Source organism: Oncorhynchus keta, chromosome 25, assembly GCF_023373465.1.
Source record: "Oncorhynchus keta strain PuntledgeMale-10-30-2019 chromosome 25, Oket_V2, whole genome shotgun sequence".
In the NCBI taxonomy this organism is placed as follows: Eukaryota; Metazoa; Chordata; class Actinopteri; order Salmoniformes; family Salmonidae; genus Oncorhynchus; species Oncorhynchus keta.
The window spans coordinates 15566738-15594342 of record NC_068445.1 but is presented as its reverse complement, the minus strand read 5'-3'; the positions used below and the strand labels follow the sequence as shown (position 1 = coordinate 15594342).

The 27605-nt window shown below is 41.2% G+C and overlaps 1 protein-coding gene across 2 annotated transcripts; it reads left to right on the top strand.

The window, feature by feature from the left end:
• Window positions 1-770: 770 nt before the first annotated feature.
• On the top strand, window positions 771-22150 carry LOC118358278 (zinc finger and BTB domain-containing protein 34-like). 2 transcript variants are annotated; one of them, XM_035735902.2, is made up of 3 exons: window positions 785-855; window positions 5302-5356; window positions 12627-22150. In XM_035735902.2, the coding sequence occupies exon 3, from the start codon at window positions 12660-12662 to the stop codon at window positions 14190-14192; it is 1533 nt and encodes a 510-aa protein (XP_035591795.1). In that variant the 5' UTR covers window positions 785-855; window positions 5302-5356; window positions 12627-12659; the 3' UTR covers window positions 14193-22150. The 2 variants fall into 2 exon arrangements, with proteins under 2 accessions (XP_035591794.1, XP_035591795.1); XM_035735901.2 differs by lacking the exon at window positions 5302-5356 and having other exon boundaries at window positions 771-855.
• Window positions 22151-27605: the final 5455 nt, after the last annotated feature.

Genomic DNA, 27605 nt, shown 5'->3' with positions numbered 1-27605 from the left:
TACAAATCCCAAATGTTATTTTTCTTGGAGTTGATGTTGTGATATGCTGTAGGTAAACATTAATATTGTAGCGAATGGCGAGGCAGGGAAGCGATCTTGTGTTTGTTGGCGTGAAAGGCAAACACCCTACGCATCGCTCAGCCCCCTCAGTGTTCTGATGACCTCACAGCCGCCATCTGACACCGATGTAGCGAACGACAGGGCAGGGAAGCAAACTCAGGTTGCTGGCACAAAGAGCAAACACCCCAGGCATCGCGCCAATAGGGTTAATCCGCTTGGTGGAAATTGTAATGTGGCTCATATAGCGAAGATTGCTACACTGTAATTTCAAGGGTCTTCTATGTATGAAGGCTATTTGGTAGGGCAGGCCATATATGCTATCTGCTTCCTATAAGGATGGAATCTAAAAAGCAATACAGAAATGCGTTGTGTGGACCCACACCCCACAAATAAAGGTCTTAAATAATGTGATAAAAAACTTTGATCGTACCTCAAACAGAGGTGCATATAGTTTGTAACGTTAACTTAGTATTTTGATTGAAAAATAGGATATGCTACACATGTGTTACTTTAAATAATTTAACACTTGTATACAGGGGCGCACATTTCATTGGGGACGTGGTATATGGTATATCAGAAATGGTTGGGGACATGGTATATCAGAAATTGTCTTTTTGTGCAAACCCTATATGGTGCACACGCAGTAGACTCAGCAGGTCGGGCACGGAAATGTATAGCTACACTTCCGGTTGCAGTTTTTTTTTTGCAGTGACTGACACAGCTGGAGTGGGGGGAGGCCTGGCTAAAGTGAAAGCGAGCTACTGGGGATAATGGGCGACGTTTGATTGGGAAAAGGTGAGTTCGACAGACTTCAACATTGATATGGACACAAACTGAAGATAATCTCATTATCAAAACGTTGTTTCTGCTTGTGTCATTTTATGAAAAGGTTGCCTGCTAGCGGCTCGCGCTAGGTTGCTGTCCAACGGTAACATTTGCTTGCTGACGCACACGCTTAGCTAATTTTGGGGGAATTTGCCTGTAAAACAAGGCTTCCAAGTTAGCTACGCTAGCTGGTCATCTTCGATATACGTTAACAGCCATGATCTCCGCGCATCCCGCACTGTTTTATTTGTTCTGCATCACCGTTCTAGCTAGCATACTTGCTAACGTTACTCAAATAACGTAAATTAGCTAGCTCGCTAACCAATAACTTGTTTTGATAGCCTTAACTGTCAGCCTGGTGTTTTATGCCGTTTGATGTAGCCACCTATAATACATAGCTAGCTAACTAGCCTGTCAGAATTTGTAGCAGGCTAAGTGGCTAATGTCAGATCGGGCGGCAGCAAGCTTGTCTCTAGAGACAGACACAGTAAGGCTATACAGAAGTTATACTAAGTAGCGTTACAACTTTTCGAGGCCAATTAGTCCGCCGTGTTATCCCCCACTAGAAGGAAAAGTCAAATCTAACTTTCTGAACATGACTATCTTGTCAGATAGTGTATCAAGAAAATGAATAGCCTAGCTAGACCCAAAGTGGCACCATAAAACGCTCGTGTTGTGGAAATGGAATGGTTGCTTTAGTTGGGTAACATTTGTTCAAACCCCTGTAAAATAATTAACTATAGTAGCTAGCTAGTTAGTTATTGTTGCAACTTGTAAGTAAAGTTGACATTATTTTGGGGCTAGCTAGCTCGTCTCCTGTATTCAGTCAATTGATAGGCATGTGGCTAAATAACATGCGAATTAGCTGCACTGATTGCAAACCTTAAAACTGAAATATATAAAATGTAGGGAAACGTTGTTGGATTACACATAAATATTTTTTTATCTTTATGTGGCGCATCTGGCTTTGATAAAAGGCCAGATAAAACTACTGGTAGTCAGTCTGGTTGTATGTTGTGGACACAGCAGTACAAAGTGCAGTTTCATCTAGGGTCATCCAGGTGTCCTTGAATTCCAGGATTTTCCAAAGCTTTGTGACATTAACTTGTTAGATACTACCTTTGTTTTTCACTAGGAAATGCATACTGTGTTAATAACTTGGACTTGGTTGAGCAATAACACATAAAACATAAAGGGAAGCACAATGTAACAGTTGTTTTTCAAATAAAAGGGAAGACCGAACAACAACCTAGCACCCTGAAATTCAAATCTGGACCTAGAAGACGACAGCTTTCTTCAATCTACCCCTCTAGTCAGGGAGTGATTTATACCCAGAACACCAGGTGTGTGTGTAATTAATTATCAGGAAGAACAGAACCTATAGTACTCCGGTCCTCCTGGGCTAGGGTTTTACTGAGAAAGGTGCGACAAACAAAACAACATCCAGTCAGCAGCAGTCCTGTGGGCAAAACACCCTTGTTGATATGGTCGAAAGAGAATGTCAAGAATCGTGCAAGCTAACAGGCGAGCTGCAAACAGGCAAATAACAGCGCAGAACGACATTTGGGAATGCACAACTTGCTGGTCCTTGTAACGGATGGGCCATTGCAACAGACGACTACACCGGGTTCCACTCCTATCAACTAAAAACAACAAGGAAGCGGCTCTAGTGGGCACGCAATCACCAACACTGGACAATTGAGTGGAAAAACGTTGCCTGGTCTGATGACTCCCGATTCTTGTTGCGTCATGCTGATGGCAGAGTCACAATTTGCTGTAAGCACCATGATTCCATGGCCCCATCCTGCCTGGTGTCAACGGTGCAGGCTGGTTGTGTAATGGTATGGGGAATGTTTTCCTGGCATACGTTAAGTCCCTTGATACCAATTGAGCAATGTTTGAACTCTACAGCGTATCTGAACATTGTTGCTGACCAGGTGCATCCCTTCATGGCTACGGGGGTCTTACCCGGTACTAGATGGGTGTACTGAATAAACTGGCTACTGAATGTATTAACTGCATTGGGAGGAAGGATGTTTGTACTTTTTACATTTGTATATTTTTTTGTTGTGTATTTAAAATCATAAGTGTTAATTTTAGGCCCTTTCTGAACCTAGGCCTTTACATGCCTCCTGTAAATCCTTATGGTCTGAGAACTGTACATGATGGACATATTGGGTGTCCTTATACTTCTTACAGTGTGCTCTTAAATATACACTGTCTAGATTCTGAAACATTTTTCCACAATTTATTTTACACCCTTTTTAAAAAAAAATGTTGCTTATTTTTAGACCATATTTGTCAATATATTACATGTCACATTTCCAGAGGGGATTCTCTGGTACTTAAAAAAAAGATATGACATGTTTTATACATCAAAATGTACATTATAGGTCACTAACCAGTCACAGCCCTCCTTTAGGATTGTACATTCCACCAATCACCAGCAGGGGAGTTCCCTTTGAAGCCATTTTCCCATTCACTGTGTTAGTGGTGCTAGTGCTTTAGTAATAAATAATAGTAAATAGTAATATATGCCATTTATCAGACGCTTTTATCCAAAGCGACTTACAGTCATGTGTGCATACATTCTACGTATGGGTGGTCCCGGGATCGAACCCACTACCCTGGCGTTACAAGCGCCATGCTCTACCAACTGAGCTACAGTTGACGGTCATGGAATTTTGGATGATTGTAATTGGCCAGCCAAAATGACTGCGGTCATAATAATAATACAAATATTTATTTATAAATAAATAAAATATTTTATCCTATTCTCTGCTCCTGACTGCATGTGCTGCCATTAGGGCTGTCACCGATAACCCCCCCCAAAAAAAAAAAATCTTATTTCAAACTAACCTATTATATATGTAGTTTACTGAGCTTGTCTGATGCTATAAGCACATTGTGTGATTTTTAAATAAGTAAGACACACAAATGATTCGAGGCAGCCAGACAGGGCCTAACCAGAAGGAAAAAAACATGTTCCTCAACCACTACCTCCCGCTGCTGCTGGCTTTTGCAGATTCTGCCATTACGCTCCTGAAGTTGCCGGTCATAGGCTACTCCAGGAGTCGGCAAACTTTTCCATTAGGAGTGCCAATTTATCTTATCATTTTTACCGATCTGCATGCCAGTTACGATTTTCATATGCCCTTTTTCATGGAACAGTTTAATTTATTTTAGAATAGTCTTCATATCTCAAAATCATTGTCGTGTGATTGAGAAGTATTCAATCTAAATAAATGTATACAAATCTAAATTTCTGTTGCCTATATAATTGCAGCCTGACTATATAAATATAGCCTGCAAAAATTGCAGCCTGCATGTCTGCAAGAAACTTGAATCATTGTATCAAGTATCAACTTGGTTCAGCCCAAAACTTGTGCTAACAAACTTGCAACTTGTATAAAATATTATTGTTCCTCAGTTTCTTGCACCAGTGAGCTCCTGACAGACATTGCTGTATTTGTGCAAGGGATAAGAAGTAATCAGGTAGACTTATTTTAAAACGTTTTCACGGGATCAGTTTTCCCCTTTCATGCCAAGTGGTTATCGAAAGGGAGAGAGCTGGAAATATTTTTCAAATGGGCAACATTGAGGAACTTGTCATTCTCAATAATGTAAAAACAGACTTTGTTTGAGGTGAAGAAAAAAATACTTTGAAGCTCCACAGCTCATTAATGGTGGTGAGCTAAGACAATCAGGAATACTCCCAGATCCCAAAATGGGCACATTTTATAAGCCGACATTTGGCCAGGTAGTCTAGGCCTACTTCTGCACGTAATCAGGTGTGCATTCTCACTCAACATTGACAGGAGCGCTCCAAACAAAACAATTAATAAATTGACAGCTCGTAAATGAAATTTGCCAAAACTGGTTTCTCTCAAGTGTAGCCTAGGTTGGGTCAAAAATTATTGGTCAACCAACAGCCTATTTACCGTCCAGTCGACTAAATAGGGTCAGCCCTAGCTGCTATAAACACAGAATGAGTATAACGGGCGTCCCTATTCAAGTAAAAAATGGCACAATGGGTTAACTGTCGGCCATTGTGAGTGTACCCATAGGAGCAAAGAAGTAAAATGATAACTCGTAAAGCTGAAACCACACAGAGACTCCGTCAATGGTGTCAACTTGTGTGCGGGAGTAGAGAGTCAATTCACATACACTGCCAACTTATTTGTCTTGAGAATCCATAATAAGCAGTTGTATTTATGTTTGCTATGTAGCCCTCGTGAATTACTGTTGTTCCTTGGGACACACCTTATGTCCAATGGGAGCCACCGTACCTGCCTCCTGTTATGTTGGCTCATGAACATGAGGAGAATTGTAGCTAATATACCCTAGCAGTTTATAAAGAATTTGTTTCTTATGTAGTTTCGTTCTTTCTACGTAATGGTATTCTCTCTTGAACAGAGTTTCTCAGCCGCAGCCTACCTAGCCTATATGCCTGTGCTGGAAATCAACAAAGGTAGGCATAAAGTTGTTTTCAAATATGTATTATTGGCACAGGCAATTGAACTTGTCAACACTAAATACACACTTAACTATACATGTCACTATTCCGATTTAACAATACACAGTCTATTTTCTGGCAATTTACCCACTCACTTTATCAGCATTCCTTTGTGTAAAGGTGAGAATACTTGCTTTCTAATTTGAGGTGCATGATGCTGTTGATGCTCCCGGGCCTGTGTTTTCTCTTCACTACCGTGCATTCTAATTCCAGCGTGTACACGTGTGTAAAAAAAAAAAAAAAAAACACTAAACGCTTTTTGTTTGATTTTGGCTTCACACACAACTTTTTTGAAACTTATGACAGTTATTTTATTTTCATGACAGTCTTCATCCATGGCTGTCGGTTATATGGTAATTGTGCCAGCCCTAGGTATGGTGGTGCTCATAAAATATATCATAATGTCAGAATTAGCAGGGAACCCACTGAGGAAATGTGGTGTACTTCTAGAATATATTGTTCCAAACAATGTCTAAAAATAAACAAAATCAAAAAGGGTGCTTTTTCAAAGTGTTTTAATATTTAAGGTGAATAAATGAATGATTGTATTTCAGAATTTAGACACTCCATATGTTAGCGCACACTATAAGGAGTATCATGACACCAAGATGTCTGTCATAGGTTCACGGATCACGAGTTCTTACAAGAAACAAGTAAAGGTCTAAAAATAGCCTCATTTTCTCAAATGATTTGTGATGCAAATGTAAAAAGCATGTCAAACAGCCTTCCTCCCATTTAAATTTGTTCCTGCAATTCTCACATATAATCTGAGATTTTGGGGCTATGCTGGCGTTGATTTGCCCCACTAGGTTACGAATTGCCAGTATTTCCTTTTTAAAGCAGCTGAGCCAGTCACATGTTTGTTTACAAGTAGTATCTAATTTTGCAAGAAGCTAACCATATCTTGATAACAGTGGAAAAATCCAACCTTACTGTCTACTTTGTTTTGTGTGTGTTCAGAAAAGTTGGTAGAGCATGGTGCTTGCAACGCGAGGGTTGTGGGTTTGATTCCCACGGGGGATCGTTATGAAAATATATGCAATCACTACTGTAAGGCATCCTGGATAAGAGCGTCTGCTAAATGACTAAAATGTAAATAACTATAAGCTGGGATGTCTGACCTGCAAATAGTTTGTCAGAGGCTGTATAAATTGTTTGTATTCACTAGTTAGCATTTAGCTAGCATTGGCTATGGGATTTGACATGTACTTGTTAGCATTGCTAACCTTTGTCTTACTGATGATGCTCAGTGGGGTTTTTTGTGTTTGAAAATAGCGGCCCTTGTGTTCAGGGTTGGTGATGCCATACAGTGGGGCAGAAAAGTATTTAGTCAGCCACCAATTGTGCAAGTTCTCCCACTTAAAAAGATGAGAGGCCTGTAATTTTCATCATGGGTACACTTCAACTATGACAGACAAAATGAAAAAACAAGTCCAGAAAATCACATTGTAGGATTTTTATTGAATTTATTTGCAAATTATGGTGGAAAATAAGTATTTGGTCAATAACAAAAGTTTATCTCAATACTCAATAATAGGAAATACATTTTTGCCCCACTGTATATCCCAAGATTTCGCAAGAATGGTATAAAAATCTGGATAGCACCCAAGCCTAGTTTTAGGGCTGGGAATTGCCAGGGACATCCCGATATGCTATTATCACGATACGATTAACTATTGCGAATCAATATTATGATTTGCTGTTCCAAACACATTGCTCACTATATGTGATCCGTCAGGATAAGAAACGCTGCAAGCATGTTGGCTCACTATTTAAAAAGGCGGAGAACGAGCTGTAGGATGAAAAATACTGGGTTTTGGCGCAGGTACAGCCGACTAACACCACCTACAGTAGCAACCGGTAGTTAGCATAGTGATTTACTCAGCTCAGCACTCAGTTTGGCTGAGTATAAAAGAGACCGATTTGACTTCTCTGCCCAGCGACTTACAAGCAACAGGGAAGTATTTTTATCTGTACTGATTAGGCTATGCCCAGCGAATATGCAAAGCCTTATTTCCCTTGCTAGTTTTGTAATGGCCATTATTTTTAATTAGTCCTGTACTTCTTGTAATTGTGCTGCAGTCACTCCACGGTAGCTTGGTTATCAGTTTCTCTGGTCATTGAAATGTTCTTTACCCAAAGGGATTGGCCAGAACAGAAATGATTGAATGGCAGGAATAGCAGCCCATGTCAGTAATTGACAGTAAAAAGAGGTTGGTGATGACCTGTCAATGGAAGGAGGCCGACAGTACATCCCGAATGTATTGTATTTTCATTGTGTTGATCACATTTTGATTAGATTAAGTAGCGAAAGGATTGTGTTGTCTTCCAGTGCTTTTTCTTCAATGCCTGGGGAATTCTAATACAACATGGATGATAGGAGTCAGAATATAGGCTAATGGATAATGTCTTAATCAACCCAGAAACCCAATTTCCTGTGGGTCAATGATAAATTTATTAATTCCCTGTTATTTCCATTGCTCAAATTCTGTGTGCTTGCAAGTTATTCTGCTCACACCAGGGCAAATATGATAATCCCCCCCCCCCTCCAATTTCACAAGATCCATTTTCTCAGAAGTCTCCCACTCCCGCCCATTTTGTATTGCTTTGCCATGTCTTGCTTGTTTTGCAATTTTGGCTTGGTTCTGGCTGCATGCTGTTTTGCAAAGTAGGCAAAACACTGCTTATCTTGAAGTAAGCATTCGTTGCTTGTTGTTTGCCAGTGCTGACATTCCTGTTTTTACAATATGCTTTTTTAAATTGAGTGATGGGCAAGTTTTGTAGTGCAGTCTTTTGTTAAGTTACAGGCCCACATTCCGACTAGTCATAGGCCTACCTACAGCAGAGGAAACACCAGAGTTCCACTTACCTGGTCTCAGGTCACTTCCTGGTACCTCAGTTTGTCCTGTACTCGGACAAAGCAATATGACTAGAAAATGAGTGTTACATTGTTAAAAGTTCATTTCACTTTTAGACTTCAGATTTTTATTTTTATTTTGGGCTTAATCAAACCTGCTAAATAGGGATGTGTACTGTTATTCAAATATTAGAATATCCGAACGGACGTTAGAATTCGAGAACTTGTGAGTACACTAATGCAATGCAAGATGCAATAAAATTACAAAATTAAAAGTTAGCAAAAGGAGTAGGCTACAACAGCCTACATATTGGTTGCTCATTTTAATTGAATGGGTAGCTGGCTACTCTAATCAAGACAGGCCCTGTTATGTGAGATGATTTAACATTGTGCCAGCTACAAGTTAGATCGTCTTGGCTGTAGCCGAGTTGCCTTGGCTAACATTACTTAGTCCCTCTCTCCCTTACCTGCTCGGCTCAGTCCCATCTCACACCAGCCCCTCTGCAGCTGCAGCAATAGAGTGCCAGTGTCTCTCCTTCGCGCAGCAATGCTCAGGTTAAAAACGTACATCTAAAAAAGATGCATGTATTTCAAACATCTGGATATCCAACAGAAATTCATGATACTATTCGAGTAGTGAAACTATTTCAAACCCCCATCCCTACTGCTGAACTTAAGTGAGTTTGTGTTTCCAATCCAGTCCGTTTTGACCCTTGCTTCTGTGACCCTTGCCACTTTGGGTTCTGCTCAGCCACTCGGCATACGTTCTTTGGCTGTCCTTCAACTTGGCTCTCAGTTTAGTTTGCAATGCATGATGTTGGGAGTGGGACAGGCCACTGACACGTTTTAATATGCATGCTATATTTGAAAGCCTCATGATGGCAGAGGGGAAATAATGCTCTTCCATTTTCTCTTTGTCTTTTTGCCCTCAGTCTCCTGTGCCAACCAGGATGAGAACATATGGGTAGTGGCACAGGTGTCTTGGCAAGCCTAGGCAATCAGAGAAAGTGTTTACGTTCTCAAACTGCTGACACTCAATGCGCAGAAGATCATACTGAATTTCCAGGGAGAGGCAGGCAGGGTGAGAGAAAGGTAGGAGGAGAGATTGAAGTGGGGGGAGAAGAGGGCAGAACTGGAGAACGGACTGAGACGGACACGTTTTTGTAAAATAGCTCAGGCCTAAAAACAGGATACATTTGTACCTCATACACTACATGACCAAAAGTATGTGGATAACTGCTCGCCGAACATCTCATTCAAAATCATGGGCATTAATATGGAGTTTGTTACCACTTTTATTTCTATTACAGCCTCCATTCTTCTGCGAAGGCTTTCCACTAGATGTTGGAACATTGCTGCAGGGTCTTACTTCCCTTCAGCCACAAGCATTATTGAGGTTGGCCGCTGATGTTGGGCGATTCAGGCCTGGCTCGCAGTCAGCGTTCCAATTCATCCCAAAGGTGTTCGATGGGGTTGAGGTCAGGGCTCTGTGCAGGCCAGTCAAGTTCTTCCACACGAGCTTGACTACCATTTCTGTATGGACCTCGCTTTGTGCACGGGGGCATTGTCATGCTGAAACAGGAAAGGTCGTTCCCCAAACTGTTGCCACAAAGTTAGAAGCATAGAATCGTCTAGAATGTCATTGTATTCTGTAGCATTAAGATTTCCCTTCACTGGAAGTAAGGGGCCTAGCCCGAACCATGAAAAACAGCCCCAGACCATTATTCCTCCTCCACCAAACTTTACTGTAGGCTCTATGCATTCGGGCAGGTAGCATTTTCCTGGCATCCACCAAACTGAGATTCGTCAGTCGGACTGCCAGTTGGTAAAGCGTGATTCATCATTCCAGAGAATTCATTTTCACTGCTCCGGAGTCCAATGGCGGTGAGCTTTACACCACTCCAACCGACGCTTGGCTTTGCACGTGGTAATCTTGTGTGCGGCTGCACGGCCATTGAAACCCATTTCATGAAGCTGCCGACGATCAGTTCTTGTGCTGACTTTGCTTCGAGGCAGTTTGGAACTCGGTAGTGAGTGTTGCAACCAAGGACAGACAATTTTTCCACGCTACGGTTTTCAGTACTCGACAGTCCAGTTCTGTGAGCTTGGGGTGGTTTTGGTAGTTCATTCTGTTTTTTTTTATTTTATTTTTTTTATTTTACCTTTATTTAACCAGGCAAGTCAGTTAATAACTAATTCTTATTTTCAATGACAGCCTAGGAACAGTGGGTTAACTGCCTGTTCAGGGGCAGAACGACAGATTTGTACCTTGTCAGCTCGGGGGTTTGAACTTGCAACCTTCTGGTTACTAGTCCAACGCTGTCCCAATTTTCCTTTGAATGGATGTTAATTTTTTGGAGATCTTTTATATTTTTTTAATTAGTCCACAGTCCCAACTAGAGGTCGACCGATTAAACGGGGCGGCAGGGTAGCCTAGTGGTTAGAGCGTTGGACTAGTAACTGGAAGGTTGCGAGTTCAAACCCCCGAGCTGACATGGTACAAATCTGTCGTACTGCCCCTGAACAGGCAGTTAACCCACTGTTCCCAGGCCGTCATTGAAAATAAGAATGTGTTCATAACTGACTTGCCTGGTTAAATAAAGGTAAAATCAAATAAATAAAAAAATTGGAATGGCCGATTTAATTAGGGCCGATTTCAAGTTTTCATAACAATCGGAAATCGGTATTTTTGACATGTTCTGAGCAAGGAACTGAAACGTTAGCTTTCTTACATAGCACATATTGCACTTTTACGTTCTTCTCCAATACTTTGTTATTGCATTATTTAAACCAAATTGAGCATGTTTCATTATCTACTTGAGGCTAAATTGATTTTATTGATGTATTATATTAAGTTAAAATAGGTGTTAATTCAGTATTGTTATAATTGTCATTATTATTACAAATATATTATTTTTTTAAATCCGTATCGGCTTTTTTGGTCCTCCAATAATCAGTATCGGTGTTGAAAAATCATAACCGGCCGACCTCTAGTCCCAACATACCTCACCTTTTTTGGGGCTGCAGGTAGCCTAGTAGTTAGAGCGCTGGACTAGTAACCAAAAGGTTGCAAAATTGAATCCCCGAGCTGACAAGGTAAACATCTGTCATTCTGCCCCTGAACAAGGCAGTTAACCCAATGTTCCTAGGCTGTCATTGAAAATAAGAATTTGTTCTTAACTGACTTGCCTGGTAAAATAAAAAGATATAGGATTTTCAAGAAGCAAAGCCTCACTTGCCACATAATGAAGCCGTGTTCATTCCCGCTCTGGGTATGACCAAGTGACTTGACATTTACAGCTAGCCTGGGCCGGCTACCACTTTGTTGCCAAATAACCAGATTTTTCTTTGCCTGAAGAGATTTTTAAAATGTAGAAATGCTTTTAGAACACATTCTACTTCACATGGAGGACTACTGTTCTTGTCATATTCCTACTGAATAATTCAGTAATTTGATGATTCTTTTCAATTTGCGTCAGAGTGCTGTCATGGTAGCCTATCTTGTTCTGAACACTCAAGGTTCAAGGGCCTGCAATGTTAGTGCAGTGAGGATTTTCACTCCAGATCTGCTAGTATGTTTTGTTGTTTTTGCTCGCTAGCTGTTTTTGCTGTGGTGCAGGCTGCTTGTTTTCTGAGTGCTTTTGTATTTTGATCTTGTGCACTCCCAACAATAAAGATGGCCTGAATCCTGTAATGGGTGGAATGACTATGCTCTTGCACGCCATCTCCAAACTTGGATAAGGCTGCAGTTATCCCTACAGTCATTCCTTTGCTAAATTACTGTGAAATTGCCCAGATGCTGGATCTTATTTCAAGTCAAGATTGTTCTCTTATGAGTCAGTAAGGTCAAGCCTTAACTTGGCTACAACACTCCATGCTTTTTGCTACAATAGGTCAAATGCATACGATTATTTTTGTCCATGCATTTCTTGTATGAATATACTCAACACATATTTGTTGAAGCACCAGGGAAGTACAGTACTGTTTTTTCATAAAAAATGGACATCCTTTTATGCTGTTGCTGCTAAAGATTGAGGATATCTTGTTGAAGCATCGTTTTTCTCCCCAGGCCAGTGTGAATGTGAAATGCTGTAGTCTAGGTTGCTCAGTGTTGGCATATTTCTGGCACAGACAGCCACAGTTTGCTCATATAGCGTACTTGTTTTTATTTGGCTGTTGTGGCACACCATGATTGTACTTGTAAAATAAAATTAACCTCACCTTTTAACTGTCAATGAATATATATTTTGTATGTGAAAATGAAACTTGAAAAGACCAGCCACTGAATTCAGTGGATGACTGGTGTTCTAAGATGTATCCTGATTCTTATTCATAATGATTATTTTGTTTTCTCCGTTTCTGCCACAGGGAGCCTACAAACTGGAAAGACCTATCCAAGAGATGGACGACAGCAGTGCCTACATAGAGTTTGACGTGCCAGAGTTCAGCAACACCGTTCTCAACCAACTCAATGAGTTGCGGCTGCAGGGGAAACTATGTGACATCATCGTTCACATCCAGGGCCAGCCTTTCCGTGCCCACAAGGCCGTGCTGGCGGCCAGCTCACCGTACTTCCGCGACCACTCGGCCCTGGGCACCATGAGCGGCCTGTCCATCTCCGTCATCAAGAACCCTGAGGTGTTTGAGCAGCTGCTGGCCTTCTGCTACACTGGCCGCATGTCCCTGCAGCTCAAGGATGTTGTCAGCTTCCTCACAGCAGCCAGCTTCCTGCAGATGCAGGCCGTCATCGACAAGTGTACCCAGATCCTGGAGGGCATCCACTCCAAGATAAGCATCCCCTCCAGTGCCACAAGCCCAGACAAGGAGGGCTCCCAGGCCAGCCGCAATGGTGTCAAAGACAGCAGCCTCTTCATCAACCCCACACAGATCTCCCCCCCATACTACTCCAGGCACAGCATAGAGGCCCGCTCTGAGCTGGCTGCAGGGAAAGGCCATGGCAGGGCGCGGTACCAGGAGGAGGGCCAGTCAGATCGTGGCAGTAGTGACGGTGTGTCAGAGCAGGAGGCAGCCATGGAGGGAGAGACAGAGCAGGTGGAGCTGATTGGGAAGGACGGCCAGGTGACAGACGTGCACGTGAAGCTGGAGAAGGCAGATAGGCCCAGCTACTCGGACAGCTCCTCGGCAGGCGACGATGGCTACCACACAGAGCTGGTGGATGGAGAGCAGGTGCTGGCTGTCAGTGTTGGCTCCTATGGTCCCGTCATCCAGCCAGCTGGCTACACTTACTCAGGCCTGTCGTCCCCCTGCTTTGTGAGCCTCAGCAGCTCCAGCCCCTCCCGCTCCATGCTCAGTGGCTTCAGGGGCGGCAGAGCCAGAGCCAAGCGCCCCCCAGTGACCGTCCCAGCAGAGGTCCTGGGTCATATCAAACCGGGAAACACTGAGGACAGCAGCGAGGCGGTGTTGGGCCAAGTAGGTTTTGAGAACGATGTGCGAGAGCGGAGCCTGCGCAGCCAGTGGTACCCCTACAACGAGAGGCTCATCTGCATCTACTGCGGCAAGTCCTTCAATCAGAAGGGCAGCCTGGACCGCCACATGCGCCTGCACATGGGAATCACACCCTTCGTCTGCAAGTTCTGCGGCAAGAAGTACACGCGCAAAGACCAGCTGGAGTACCACATCCGCGGCCACACGGACAACAAGCCCTTCCACTGCCAGATTTGTGGCAAGTGCTTCCCCTTCCAGGGGACCCTCAACCAACACCTGAGAAAGAAGCACTTGGGGGCCTCAGAGGGCCCCAACCACATGGACTCTCCAGAGAGGACGGAGGGCATCTCTGGTCAGAAAGACCCAGAGGATGCCTCAGAGGGGATGGCCTTTGAGACGCAGTATGCTGAGGAGGCTCCGGCCAACGACATGGAGGAGAGCTCAAAGTGCAGCCCTGAGGAAGCCGAGGCGTCCAGATGTGATTTTTAGGCCCTGGCTCTGGTTGAGGAAGCTTTAAGATATGTTCTTTAAACGTTTAGGATTTGTTTTTGAACCGGCTCCTTTCAATGTTGAACCTACTTTGTGCATCCGTTTTCTGCTTGTCCATCCATTTTTGTGAAAGTCAACTGTTGCTTAATGTAGAAGAAGAGGAGAAAGGGGTACTTTTTAAAAATAGATTTCAAAGGGAAGGGGTATCAACTTGCTATTGATAAGGTGCCCTCAATAATCAAGGCCTTTTGTTTTCGCTTTAAAAAATATATATGTTTTTAAAACATATTTACAGAGTAATATAGGCATGTTGCAATAATTGATAATGTGAAAGCTCTGATAAGATGCTTATCATATCATGTTTTTACCTGACCTGTTTTTGCACATGTGGCCAAAGGAGGTCACTTTACTCACAAGGAATTATTTTTCTGCCAAGTGCAAAGCTTTGTGTGAAATATCCGTTCAATACCTCATGATACAACTACATACTCATAACAGACAGTATTTTAGCTTTTATGAAACTCCACCGGGTTCTACCTCATATCCAAGAACCTACCAAGAACAGAAGTGTTCACCGTTTTAAAAACAAACCGTTTTGCTTTAGGGTCTCTGTTTCATTTGCCAAACTCTAGGCAGAACATCCTCAGTCCCAACGCTAAGCCTTGATACTTTAGACTAATATTCCTTGCTGATTGTATGAACGCTGGACCGTGTCCTTGTCCGTTGTTTCATGGTCAGACAGGATGTAATGTGGGCAAAGAACGAAGGTGCTATATTGATGTGTTTTATGAAATATTAAGTGTGTTTGCATTGAGCATGCGCAAGGAGGACAGTGGATAGAATACAATAATGGAGGATAATACATGACATATGATTTTCCCTGTCTACAGCCAATATCTATTTAAGCAATAAGTCCTGAGGTGGTGTGGTATATGGTCAATATACCATGGCTAAGGGTTGTTCTTCCGCATGATGCTCCGCGGAGTGCCTGGACACAGCCATTAGCCATGGTATGTTGACCATATATCACAAACCCCGAGGAGCCTTATTGCTATTATAAACTCGTTACCAACGTAATTGGAGCAGTAAAAATATATATATTTTTCATACCCGTGGTATACAGTCTGTAATACCATGGCTTTCAGCCAATGAGAATTCAGGGCTTGAACCACCCAGTTTATAATTGTTTTTAGAACACACAGGACAAATTCCTCTTGTCTGTATCTTTTCACCACTGAAGGTCTGTGCTTTTTTTTATATTCTCTTCTTAAGCAATAAGGCCCAAGGGTGGTGTGGTTTATAGCCAATATTCCAACGCAAATGGCATGTTCTTATGCACGACGCAAAAGAGTGCCTGCATACTGCCCTTAGCCATGTATGGTATGTTGACCATATATCACAAACCCCTGAATTGCCTTATTGCTATTATAAACTGGTTATCAATGTACTTTGATAAGTAAAAATACATATTTTGTCATACCTGTGGTATACGGTCTGATATACCATGGCTATCAGCCAATCAGCATTCAGGGCTTGAACCACCCAGTTTATAATATATTTTAATCCACATGGGATCAATGATTTGATCCTCATACACAGTGAAGTCATTTGGAGTGTCTTCCATTCTCTTGATGTTTTAGTTTGTTAATTCTCAACCTGTTTATGTGAAACTCTTAGTTTATTTGTGTGAAGATTATGCTCAGTGCAGAGTCCCACTCATTAGCTTGGTACAGCAAGGGCAGTCCTGCCCTGAATCTGCATAGAATCAATATGCAAATAACAACAAAGGAATATCAGCCATCTTGTCATGGCATTTCTTTATTCACTCTCCATTTCATTAGGACTCATGTTCTGCTCACATTCACTGTTTCTGCCCTTCCCTGATCCGACATCACTGTTGAGATGAGGGAATCAAATGGGAAACTCATTGATGCCTCATTAGAAAATAAGCTCTTGATGGTATTTTGAGAGAAGCTTGTGATCCAAAGTAATGGTGCACTTTTTGTGTTTCAAATAGAATCGTCTGAATGGAGACTTGGTGATAGTTTTGTTAATTTTTTTTAATGTCTTGAAGATCAATGGTGACCATAAATGTATTCGGCACTATGCTACTGCTTTTTAATAGTCAGGAATCGAATTGGAATTGCTTCGGTCAGTGTAAGCCCTTTTGACAGCTGATGTTGATAGCTAGCTATTTCAGTGTTAATGGGTAAATAATCATTGAAGGCACTGTTGGTCTTGATCTGCTTGTTTCGAGATTAGCTGGGCTGTCAGGGCCTAGCAGTTGGACGAATGTCATTGACCATATTTCAAAACGCTAATTTCGTTATTCATATAGTCATAACTCACAAATGCACATATGGTGGTGATGGGGGGGGTATGGTTGTCAGACCTATATTGCATTTCATGACTAAGCATTGCAATGCAGAATGACATGGCATAGTACAGGCCCAGGGATTAGCTGAACTGGCTTTCAAATTATTCTATGTCGAAATGCTTCTAACTATGGTAGTTTTGAGAAATACAGGAATAAATTATTGCGCCAACATGCTAGTCCAGAGTAAGCTCTTTTTAAAGGCCCAGTGCAGTCAGTGATTTTCCATACCTCTTTGCCAATAACAGTTTTCCCTTCCCATTCAGACCACTCCCAGACATTCCTAGCAAAATACTTGCTTGAAAGTTTGTTTGCTAAAAAGCCATTTTTGTCCATTTTTATAAAGTCGATTACTTAATTGTTACCCATAAATGATTTCATATTGATATAAAAACAGCTGCATTGGGCCTTTTAAGATCAGGTGGAAAGCTGATCCTTAAAGAGCACTTTTTGACAAGTCATTTTTCCCCCTTATCCCTCTTCTTGCTGATTTGCTATTTCAGCAGTGTGACGCTTTCCTTGTATCCTATGTACCTATTTTAGTTTTTACACATGATCACATAACTACAGTAAGCCTTCCAAGGTGGTAGAAGGCTCAAATAAAATGTTAATTGTCACATGGTTCACTGTTTAAAAGAGTCCTGAATACACCAGAGGTCCAGGTAGGTGTGAAAGAGCATTTCCTCTTCATTTAATGTAGCACCACCATTTATGATACCTGTTATTTTTTCGGTTGTTAGTGCCCTTTAAAAAAAAAACGTTTGTTTTCATATTGGTATTGAGCAGTTTTGCATGCATGGCCAGTGTTTTACCCTATATTTATTTAGCATTGTCGGCCACTTCAAAACAATAGTTTATATTATGACACTTCCACTGTGGGGCTCTATTTGTCTCTGCAATTTGAAGAAAGTAGAAGGTAGTTTTGCAAACCATTGCTAACTAGCGTTAGCACAATGACAGGCATGCTAGCTGTTGAGCTATTGCTAGTTAGGAATCTTCCTTTAAACAGCAGCGCGTCTTTGCAGAAATACATATGTGTATTTCTGCCCAGACATGCTTTTAAAGTGATGGTGTGAGATTTTGCCAATTTAGCACTTTTTCTACATACCCAGTCAGATGAACTCATGGATACTAGTTTTGTTTCTGCATGCAGTTTATTGAAGTTTCTAACTAGTGTTGGCGCAATTGCTACCTAGCGTAAGCGCAATGACTGGAAGTCTATGGGAACAGCTAGTGTGCCTGTCATTGGCAAACACTAGTTGGCGATGGCTTGCAAAAACACCTTCTACTTCCTTCAAACTGCACGCAGATACATAAATATAGCCCCACGGTGGAGGTGTCATAATAACCATAAAACCTAGCTGTCAAAAGAGGGAAATGGTTCCAATCGTTTTTCCATCATTCATTTTCCCCATAGGGAATTTTATAAACACTTAATATAAGGGCTGTTTCTCGTGTAGGCTTATCCTGGTGTGACGTTTTGATCATGTAAATCTCTCTCTCGGACAAGGAGACTTTTATCAATATATTTGGCTCTATTTACTCTGATTCAAAAATGTGAATTTTCTTCAAAGTAGACATCATGCAAAACAACATCTCTGCAAGCTCCGGCACTTCGTTTCTTGCTGATAACTTTGCGAACAGGTATAGTGAATTTAAATCTTGCGTAGTCTTGAGACAGTTAACATAATTGTCCATTTAAAGAAATGTAGCTGTTTTTTTATTACATTTAACTAACTTTAGATTGTTAATCCAGAGATTCTTACCTTTGCCTCGATTCGGCAGTCTTGTCCAGATCATCATGGCATTTGTAGTTCTTTATGATAGCCACATTAGCCGCTATTTAGCATTTCATTTTTGTGGGGTAAATACAGACAAATATATTGATCAAGTCGCCTTGTCCTAGAGGGATTTACTTGGTGAAAAATGATTGGAACAATTTCCCTGTTTGATCTCTAGGTTTTATGGTTATGACTCATACTGTGGTACTCTATTGTATCCACAAATTCATCTGCCTGGGTAGGTAGGGCTTAGTTGCCAAAATCTTATCCCTTTAAGATCAGTGTGACAAATTCAAGCTGATATTTGTAGTGAGCAGAGCGAGCACAGCCACCACATGCTCCTTATCTCCCTACAGTGCTGTAGTGGCGCTCCTTATCTCCCTACAGTGCTGTAGTGGCGCTCCTTATCTCCCTACAGTGCTGTAGTGGCGCTCCTTATCTCCCTACAGTGCTGTAGTGGCGCTCGTCAGTTCTATTTCCGATGGTGTCAACATAATTACATTTTCATGTGTTTTGCAGTAGATTGTCTTGAAGTCATCAAATTAGGTTCTCACAGCCAGCAAAGAAAACCAGCCCACCCCCCTGCTTCCTTTGCCACTGGTGTTAAAATAAAATACTAGGGGAAACACTACTGTTCATATCGTTAGGTCACCAATAGTCTCTCTATGCCCACAACACAATGGGTTCATTGTTTTGATGTCCATCGTCTTGTTTCACCAGATGCCATGGAAACCAAAAGGGTCCTTCTCAAATTTAGTGAATTCTGATTTGCTATAGTCTTGTTGCTTGTCTGTTTTTGAATATGGTGACGGGCCCTTTCCCTTTGTTTTTCCCTGTTTTTTTATTTTTTATTTTCTCTCACATAACATGCTTGACAGTGTTGTGGCCGAAAGTCAGCCACAATCTATTTTCCACTGTCTGAATGCCTACTAGGCAGAAGTCTAGAATGTCATGTTCTGTGTGGTAACCGTCTTTGTAAAGTCTTATAACCCTGCTCATATCGAATCTGTCCCCCTACCGATTTAAGAGGGAATTGACCTCGTCACATAATTGAATCCTTCTCATGATGTCTCGCGTTATTAGAACAGGGGCAGACTAGGTTATTGTGCCATGAGTCCAACAGACGATAGATAGCATGATGGATAATCCTCCATAGAAAACAAATACTGAAAGACAAAGGTCTGTCTATACATTTAGCCAACAAGAGGCAAGATGAGTTTCCTACATAAGATGTAGCCTGGTTCCTATTTTCCAATTCCTTTCTATTTCCCACAGTCTTGAGCATGTTGCCAGATATATTTAATATCATGAAAGAAATTGTACAGAAATTGAGTTTGTTTATTTATATAATTGTAAGATGCCAACCATATCAATCCTAGTAATATTTAGAAGAACAAAGGCTTTTGAAACGTGATCTGTGCCTTGCCACACAAACTATATCCCTGACTCCATGGCACTTACAGTGGACCTCTGTTTTGTGCCTGCCTTCAATGTAAAGAATGAAAGGGGTTAAGGGGAAGGTATATCTATTGATAAAATACTGTTGATTTCACTTTGATTTGGAAAAATCTTTCCTGTGATTTAGTTTATGCAACAATTAAATGTCTTAAAGGGAATGAGCACATAATTGAGAATAGTTCAGCAGTGAGGAGAATCATGTCTTAGATATATGCCCGAGTTGATCTCTTAAATTATGTTTACATGCCACCTCCATTTTGTTTCAGCCGTACTTATTTAGCCCTACTATTTCCTTGTCGTCAGACCCCATTTGATATCCATTAATAATGTGATGAATTGTGTTTATGGTAATATGGTGACTTGCATGGCATCTAATCACAGTCGTGAGCTGTTTTGTTCCTCTCTCCAGAGGCTGTTTTGTATGTTTACTCTAGCCTTTCTGTTAGCACTGAGGACAATCGAAGGCATCGCCTTCAGTCTCGGAGAGCGCGAGAGAGAAGAGAGTACAGCTAGACTCTCCCCCTCTCAAGATTCCTTTTGTAACATCTGACCAGGGGGGACAGCTGCTTGAGAATGGGCAGATTTTAAAAACATGACATTTGTAGAGTGAAAAATGGAAAGATTACCCTGTTGTATTGCACGTCACTCACCCACAAAATAGTTTTTGAAATGCCGATGGCTGGTTTTGGAACACAACATTAGTTATTGTGTTTGTCTCATCTGGCATGCACTTAGAAATAACCTGTCTTTGATACATTCATATTCCAGAGAGGATCTATTCATAATTTGTCTCCACCTCAAGGGACTCTATTACTTTATCTTAAGGGACCTTTTTACCCTTAAATGGTGCTTATAGACTGGTCTGTTTATAGATTTTGATATACAAAATACTATACACTTGCATATTTACATTATAGGGGGGCAATTTGTGTAAATGCTTTTATCAACTTTGGTTACTAATGTCACACCACTCACCAACCAACTGAACCTGACACTTATTTGCGTTCACTCTGTTTGTTCAAAACTATTCACAGAAAAGCTAGGAGGGAGATGCTTGTGGGCCAGAAGTAATCAGAAGGAAGTGTTTACAGGGAAGGCTGTTTGACTACTTTTTGAATTTTTGAACAGACTAACTTCAGGTAGTTTATGAACACTGATATAGACTTTAACAAAATCTGAAAGTCTTCCATAGCTTCTCTCGGCCTTTCTCCACTGTGTAATATACAAAAGCAATAACCTTTTTAAAGGGGATGTATTGTTATCAGTGAGCCTAATCTAATTCTGGGCCTGTCACATCTCAACTAAACATTGAATGTCAGGGAGCTATTGAATTGAAGTAGGACGAGGACAATTTGATATTGATATTTTTTTATATATTTTGTGAGTCTTTGGACAGGTTGAGTGAAAATGCTCATTAGGTGAGACTGGTATTGCTGGTCTTCTAAGTATGCATCCAAAGCCTATGACTGTCAATTAACTGCAATGCAAAAGCTAAGCATGTGATTCAGTCAAACTCAATGGCACTGGTTTTAAAGTTGCACCTCCATCTGTATCAAATACTGAAAGGGATTGTGGTCTGCAAAGCCACATTGGGAGTGGCGACCTGTGTTCATGCTAAAATGTAAAGGTCTCCCCTTTCCCCTCGTGTACTGAGACTGAAGTTTCAGCTGGTCAGAGTGGAATTGGTCAGTGCTGCTTTAACTACATGTTAAGACTGGCCTGTTTCCTTTGATGTGAAACTTCTTGGTCTCTGACATTTGGTGGTGTCTGGATATCATGTATTTTGTTGATATGGCACAAAAAAATAAGTAGAACTCAGGGTTTATACTAGTGTTATAAAGTGGTCACTGGGCATACAGCTCATATGCGTAGAATTCAATGTGCACTTCTCTTCAGGTGGGGAAACAAATCCTCAGTCAGTGGTTCCCAAACATTCTGCCTCAAGGGTCTCACTGAACCCATGTTTTCCGTTCCCCCTCTGCATGCGTGTGACAAGCACAGAGGTTCAATGTTGAGGAACAGGGGAGACCTTTTAGTTTGGCCAGGTGTCAGTCCACCTCCCTCTAATCCACTCTACATACAACCCAACTGTGAACCTCAGAACTCTACTGTTATGTACAACTATGAAGTAAATTAAGCTAGCTAGAGCTGAACTATTAACTTGCCATTTATGAATTTATTTTATAGCATGAAATATATGATATATTTATTCAAATTATATTTTACTCATAATCATTCTGTGCTGCTTTTTGGGGGTTCTTACGCTTGTAAATTGCTTTTTTATGATACAAAGAAATGTCAATAGAAAATGCGTTTGTTTGTAAAATAAAGATGCTGATTTGGCACTCCTGTCCAGTGATTTTTCTTGCAGTGGTGGCAGAGGCGAGCAAACTGTTTACAGGTTAGTAATTACATTCTTTGGGTGCAAATAGGACCTGGCCTGCAGAGGGATATGTGGCACATAATCAGGATAAAAAGCTAAATTAGTACAGTAGCTAGCTAGTAGCCTACAACTTCAATGACAACGTTGAATTCGAGCAGTCACTGACTAACAATGTTTGTTTATTTTATCCACAGCCATAGAGCTCGCCAGATTGTAGCCCTTAAATAAACGGAAGTCAGTTAGGAATCCAGAAGTAGAAAATTCTATCCGGTAAATTAATGGGGAAATAATCGGATAAACGCCAAACAAGATCTAAAGTTAAAGCCTTTGGAGAAATGCATTCTATGAGATGTCAGTCGGTTAATATGACCTTTTATGGCTTGTTTTGATTACATAAATACTTAATTCACAAAAAGTGACGTTAGCAGATTAAGATTAACTCCTCGAACTAAACATAAATCTCAAGCATGTTTACCACAGTTTATTTTCTGCTTTGGCCAACAAGTCATGGCCAAGTTGGCCTCTTAGTGTCTACAAAAATATGCAATTTCTATCGCGGTATATGATTACTCGTGCAACACAAAAAGGTAAGTACATCATGGGGAATTCTCTACAATTTTGCATGCTGTGGTCATTCATAGGCTGGCCGGCTGTAAAAGAAATGGGACACCAATTTATATTAATACATATTTATTAAATTGAGTTATTTAACCTCTTGACATGAATTGCTGATGTTTCAATTGCTTAGATAGCCTGTAACATGGTCAGTTGGGATTTGAGTCAAGCTCTGCTGACACTTTTTCCATTTTCTCCAATTCATGGCCAACATGTAGAACTTCTGCTCTCGTCGACAGCAGTGTCAGTGTTTGCTTATCCTCCCATGCTGTCTCTCCTCTGCACCACCAGTGTGCAGTCACCACCAGGCAGCTTGTACTCCAGCCTCCTGGCCCCTGTCCAGCTGCTATAGCGCTGGAGCCCAGCCAGCTCCAGGAATGCTTCCATGGCCACAGTGTTACTGCAGCCAGGTGCTGGCTGATGGAACTGTGGCCAGTCAGCTCCCTGTACTGGAGAGCAGGGGGACAGGTCTGGTCCTGGATCTGTCTGACCTTTTGGACCAGAAAGGGGTTCATCCTCACAGCCCTTTGGCCCTTCTGTGTCATCTCGATCCATACAGCTTCTCTCCCCAGACTGTAGAGGGATATCCAGAGTCAGCAGCCTGACTAGCTGGCTTTGGTGGCATATTGATGGAAGAGTTTGGATTCTGACCTATGATCTGTGTCTGCCGACTGCCCTTTTTGCTTAGCTAGGTCTGCTGAGAAGCCAGGTGGAAGCTCCCTGTGTGGTAATGCTCTCTAATGGTGACCTCAATACACCAAACCCCCTTTTCCTGCAGCCGTGCCTCTGTCTTCTCTCCCAGCTGGTGCTGCAGCTTGACAACCCCCCTAATGGCCCTTGTGGACCCTTGGGGCACCTCTTCACCTGTCCCTGCTAGTGGTCTGTCTAGCAACATCTGTAGCAATGCAAGAGCCACACAGAGGTTCTGATGAGGGCAATCTGTAAATTCATCTCAGAATAGCCTACAGCACAATTCACACCAGTTTTAAGAAGACTGCATATGTTACATTTAGATTTGTACAAATGGAAATAAAAATGACGGTATGATAATTTGAAGGTCCTCTCTTACTAAATTGTCCGTGTTTCTGGGTAGATATTATTACAGGAGATGTTACCTGTACAGCAGAGATCCTCAGCTCAGTGGACCTGTGCATTCATCCACTCTCCCACAGTATGAAGGTTCTGTAAACTTGTTGTTTAAACCATTTTACCCGTTGAATGTAGAATCTGACAAGTGAGCTAATATTAGTAATAGCATTATTAGAGTTTATAAATTGTGTCCAAGCCACTGCCTTTGGGTGTTAAGTGTTTATGCATATTGCTTTGTTTTTTCATGGAGAGTTTAGTTTACCTGCATTATCCTTCACCGTGATATCAGCTTTATAACGCATGCATATCTCCTCCCCTCTGTGTTTACTCGGGCTCCTCCCCTCCTAATGAACAGTAACCATGGAAGTGTTTGTCTGAAGTACTATATGCCTGTCCTTTTTAACTGATTTATTGACAATGCCACCAGAGGGGGCTAGAGGTTAAAACATAAATGGCAGTGCCCTGTTGATGCAGAATTGCAGAATACAAAGAGGTAATTGTAATTGTAGTAGGCTGTATGTCAGTAGTTTATGCGACCTTCCTTACTCTATGCATTGATTGATTGAGGAGAGCAACGGGAAATAATGAATTGTTATTCTCCCCTTTTTGATTGTGACGCGAGACAAGGCTGTGATCATAAAGCGGGTCGGTCCCGAAAAACTCCTGGCTGTATAGGCTTCTCTTCCTCTTTTGGTTTAATTAAAGCGGTCAGCCTGTCTGTGTTTTGGTAAGGCTGAGGGATGAACCTGAAGAAATGTAACCACTCTCAGATTCAAAGTGACAGTTATGTATGCAAGGGCTAACCATACATCATGTCAACATTATAGTTTTAACCATGTTTTGAGGCTATGTGTAACAAGCTTATATTTTGTGTTCAGATGGGGTATGACAGTTGAACTAAGCTCATGAGGCATTTATAAAGTATTCATCAATGGGTATATCATATGTCCAAAAATGTATGTAGAAACTAAGGATTCTAACTTTAACCCTACTTAGATAACAAACTTCAAAGACAGTCTGACAAGATGAGAATGTCTATATTGACGTCATTGAGTAGCCTATTTAGAGAACGATAATGAGGTTACACCGGATACTATGCTTGATTTTTAAGTGGTTGCATGTGGATTGACTTACGGCTCTATTTTCTGTTTTGGTCCAGAGGAAGAGGGGATGGCTCTGATTGAGGTACTGAAGATCAGAGAATAGTGAGATGACCTCATTTACTAATATTTAGTAAACCAATAGGCCTATTTGTATTTTGTACTCTGCTTGCTTTGTTAAGCTTTAGAAAATAAATGGATGCTTATGATGAAATTCAGTTTCAATTTCTTTCCTAAATAACACGATAACATGACCTGAGGCAGCTGAAACCTGAGTTTGTGGAATCCCAGTCACTGAGCTTTTGGTTGTGAAGCCTAGTTGGCAGTGAGCTGTCCCACATTACTTTGACTGATGAGGCTTAATGTTAGAGCGTAACATAAAGTACATTTACTACCAGAAGCCCCTTTTTTCTTCTCAGTCTCCAGGTGTATGTTCTGTTTAATGTTCAGCAATGTTATTTCTGCTGTCCCCATAGTGTTAAAATATGGGAAGATACAGTAGATTCATCAAGTTGCACAGCTGTGCAACAGCTAGGTCCCATGCAGACAGTGTTAGTGTGCTATGAGTTTGGGGCCAAATCATTCGATCTGGGAATGAATTGGACTAAAATGGAGTAAATGTCAGGGAGACCTTCCCACACCTATCATCTGCCATGGGTTTAAATGGTTTTCGATCACCTTTACAAAGTGGATTTCACAGTTGTCATGTCCCAATGTTTAATTGCACCAAAATTGGTTTCTACTAAGTCTAGTTGTCTTCGGAGTTCATTATTTTTAAGTGGATAAAGATTTGCATGTTAATTTACTCCTACTACTGTACTAGTCTATTTGATTAGGGACTTCCTGCTTTTGCATTCCTCATACCACAAGGTCACATATGTGAAATTGTATTCAATATTGATATGTCCATGTTGAGTTCAGGAACCGGGGAAAATATATTCTCATCTGCGAGTGCTGACTCCACTCCACATAATTGTATAGGCTAGCCTAGGCATATAACCTGGACAACTCTCACATTTCTTGCAATAAAAGTATGAGTTTTTGTTGGTGCAGATTGTTTCCCCACAACTGCTTTTTGGCATGTATATCACTATATATGTCATTTTTAAGTAATGTATCAGCGGCAGTAGCCTACATTTAACAAAGCAGATGTGAAATGTGCTTTCAGTCGTAGTTGAGGTTGCATACACTCAGTTACTAAATCACTAAATCATTAAATAATCTGATCCTGAAATGACACTTTAAATCACTCTGTTCAGTGAAATACAGAATACAAAACGCACCACATAATGAAAACCTAGGAGACTCTGTAGTAGTGTTTCATTTAGCTAACAGGGTTCAAATAAGCACTCAGACGGTGATGTACTGTAAAGGCCATGGCTGCTCTAAACATTACATACTGTAAACCTTTCACAGGCCTTCTCAGGCTAGGACAGGGGTTTGTTTACCGTCACTAGCAGTTGTGGCTGGGTCTCCCTAATCCGGCCACAGGTGTTATTAAGACGTTTTAAATTGGAGTGAAATCAAACTCATTTTTTAGAAGGTTATACACAAGTGTGTTTTTTTTATTGTATTATAATTATTGATTACAGCTTTCAACTCAAAGATGAATACGCATTATACAGGTTGTTATAGCAGACTAGCAACTGGTTGCATGTTCCACGTTTACGTAGTCAGAGCACTATGAAGTTGGATGTACATTATCAGTCAGAAGTTTGGACACCTACTAATTCAAGGGTTTTTATTTTTTTCTACATTGTAGAATAATAGTGAGGACATCAAAACTATGAAATAACACACATGGAATCATGTAATAAGCAAAAAATTGTTAAACAAATCAAAATATTTTTTATATTTAAGATTCTTCAAATTAGCCACCCTTTGCCTTGATGACCGCTTTGCACACTCTTGGCATTTTCTCAAACAGCTTCATGAGGAATGCTTTTCCAACAGTCTTGAAGGAGTTCCCACAGATGCTGAGCACTTGTTGGCTGCTTTTCCTTCACTCTATGGTCCGACTCATCCCAAGCCATCTCAATTGGGTTGAGGTCGGGTGATTGTAGAGGCCAGTTCATCTGATGCAGAACTCCATTACTCTCGCTCTTACACAGCCTGGAGGTGTGTTAGGTCATTGTCCTGTTGAAAAACAGATGATAGTGCCACTAAGCGCAAACCAGATGGGATGGCATATCTCTGCAGAATGCTGTGGTAGCTATGCTGGTTAAGTGTGCCTTGAATTCTAAATAAATCACTGACAGTGTCAGCAGCAAAGCTGTGGTTTCTTTGCAGCAATTCGACCATGAAGGCCTGATTCACACAGTCTCCTCTGAACAGTTGATGTTGAGATGTGTCTGTTACTGGAACTCTGTGAAGCAATTTCTGAGGCTGGTAACTCTAATAAACTTCTCCGCTGCAGCAGAGGTAACTCTGGGTCTTCCTTTCCTTTGTTGGTCCTCATGAGAGACAGTTTCATCATAGCAATTGATGGTTTTTGCGACTGCACTTGAGGAAACTTTCAAAGTTCTTAAAATGTGTCTTAATAAAGTGATGATGTGCTGTTGTTTCTCTTTGCTTATTTGAGCTGTTCTTGCAATAATATGGACTTGGTCTTTT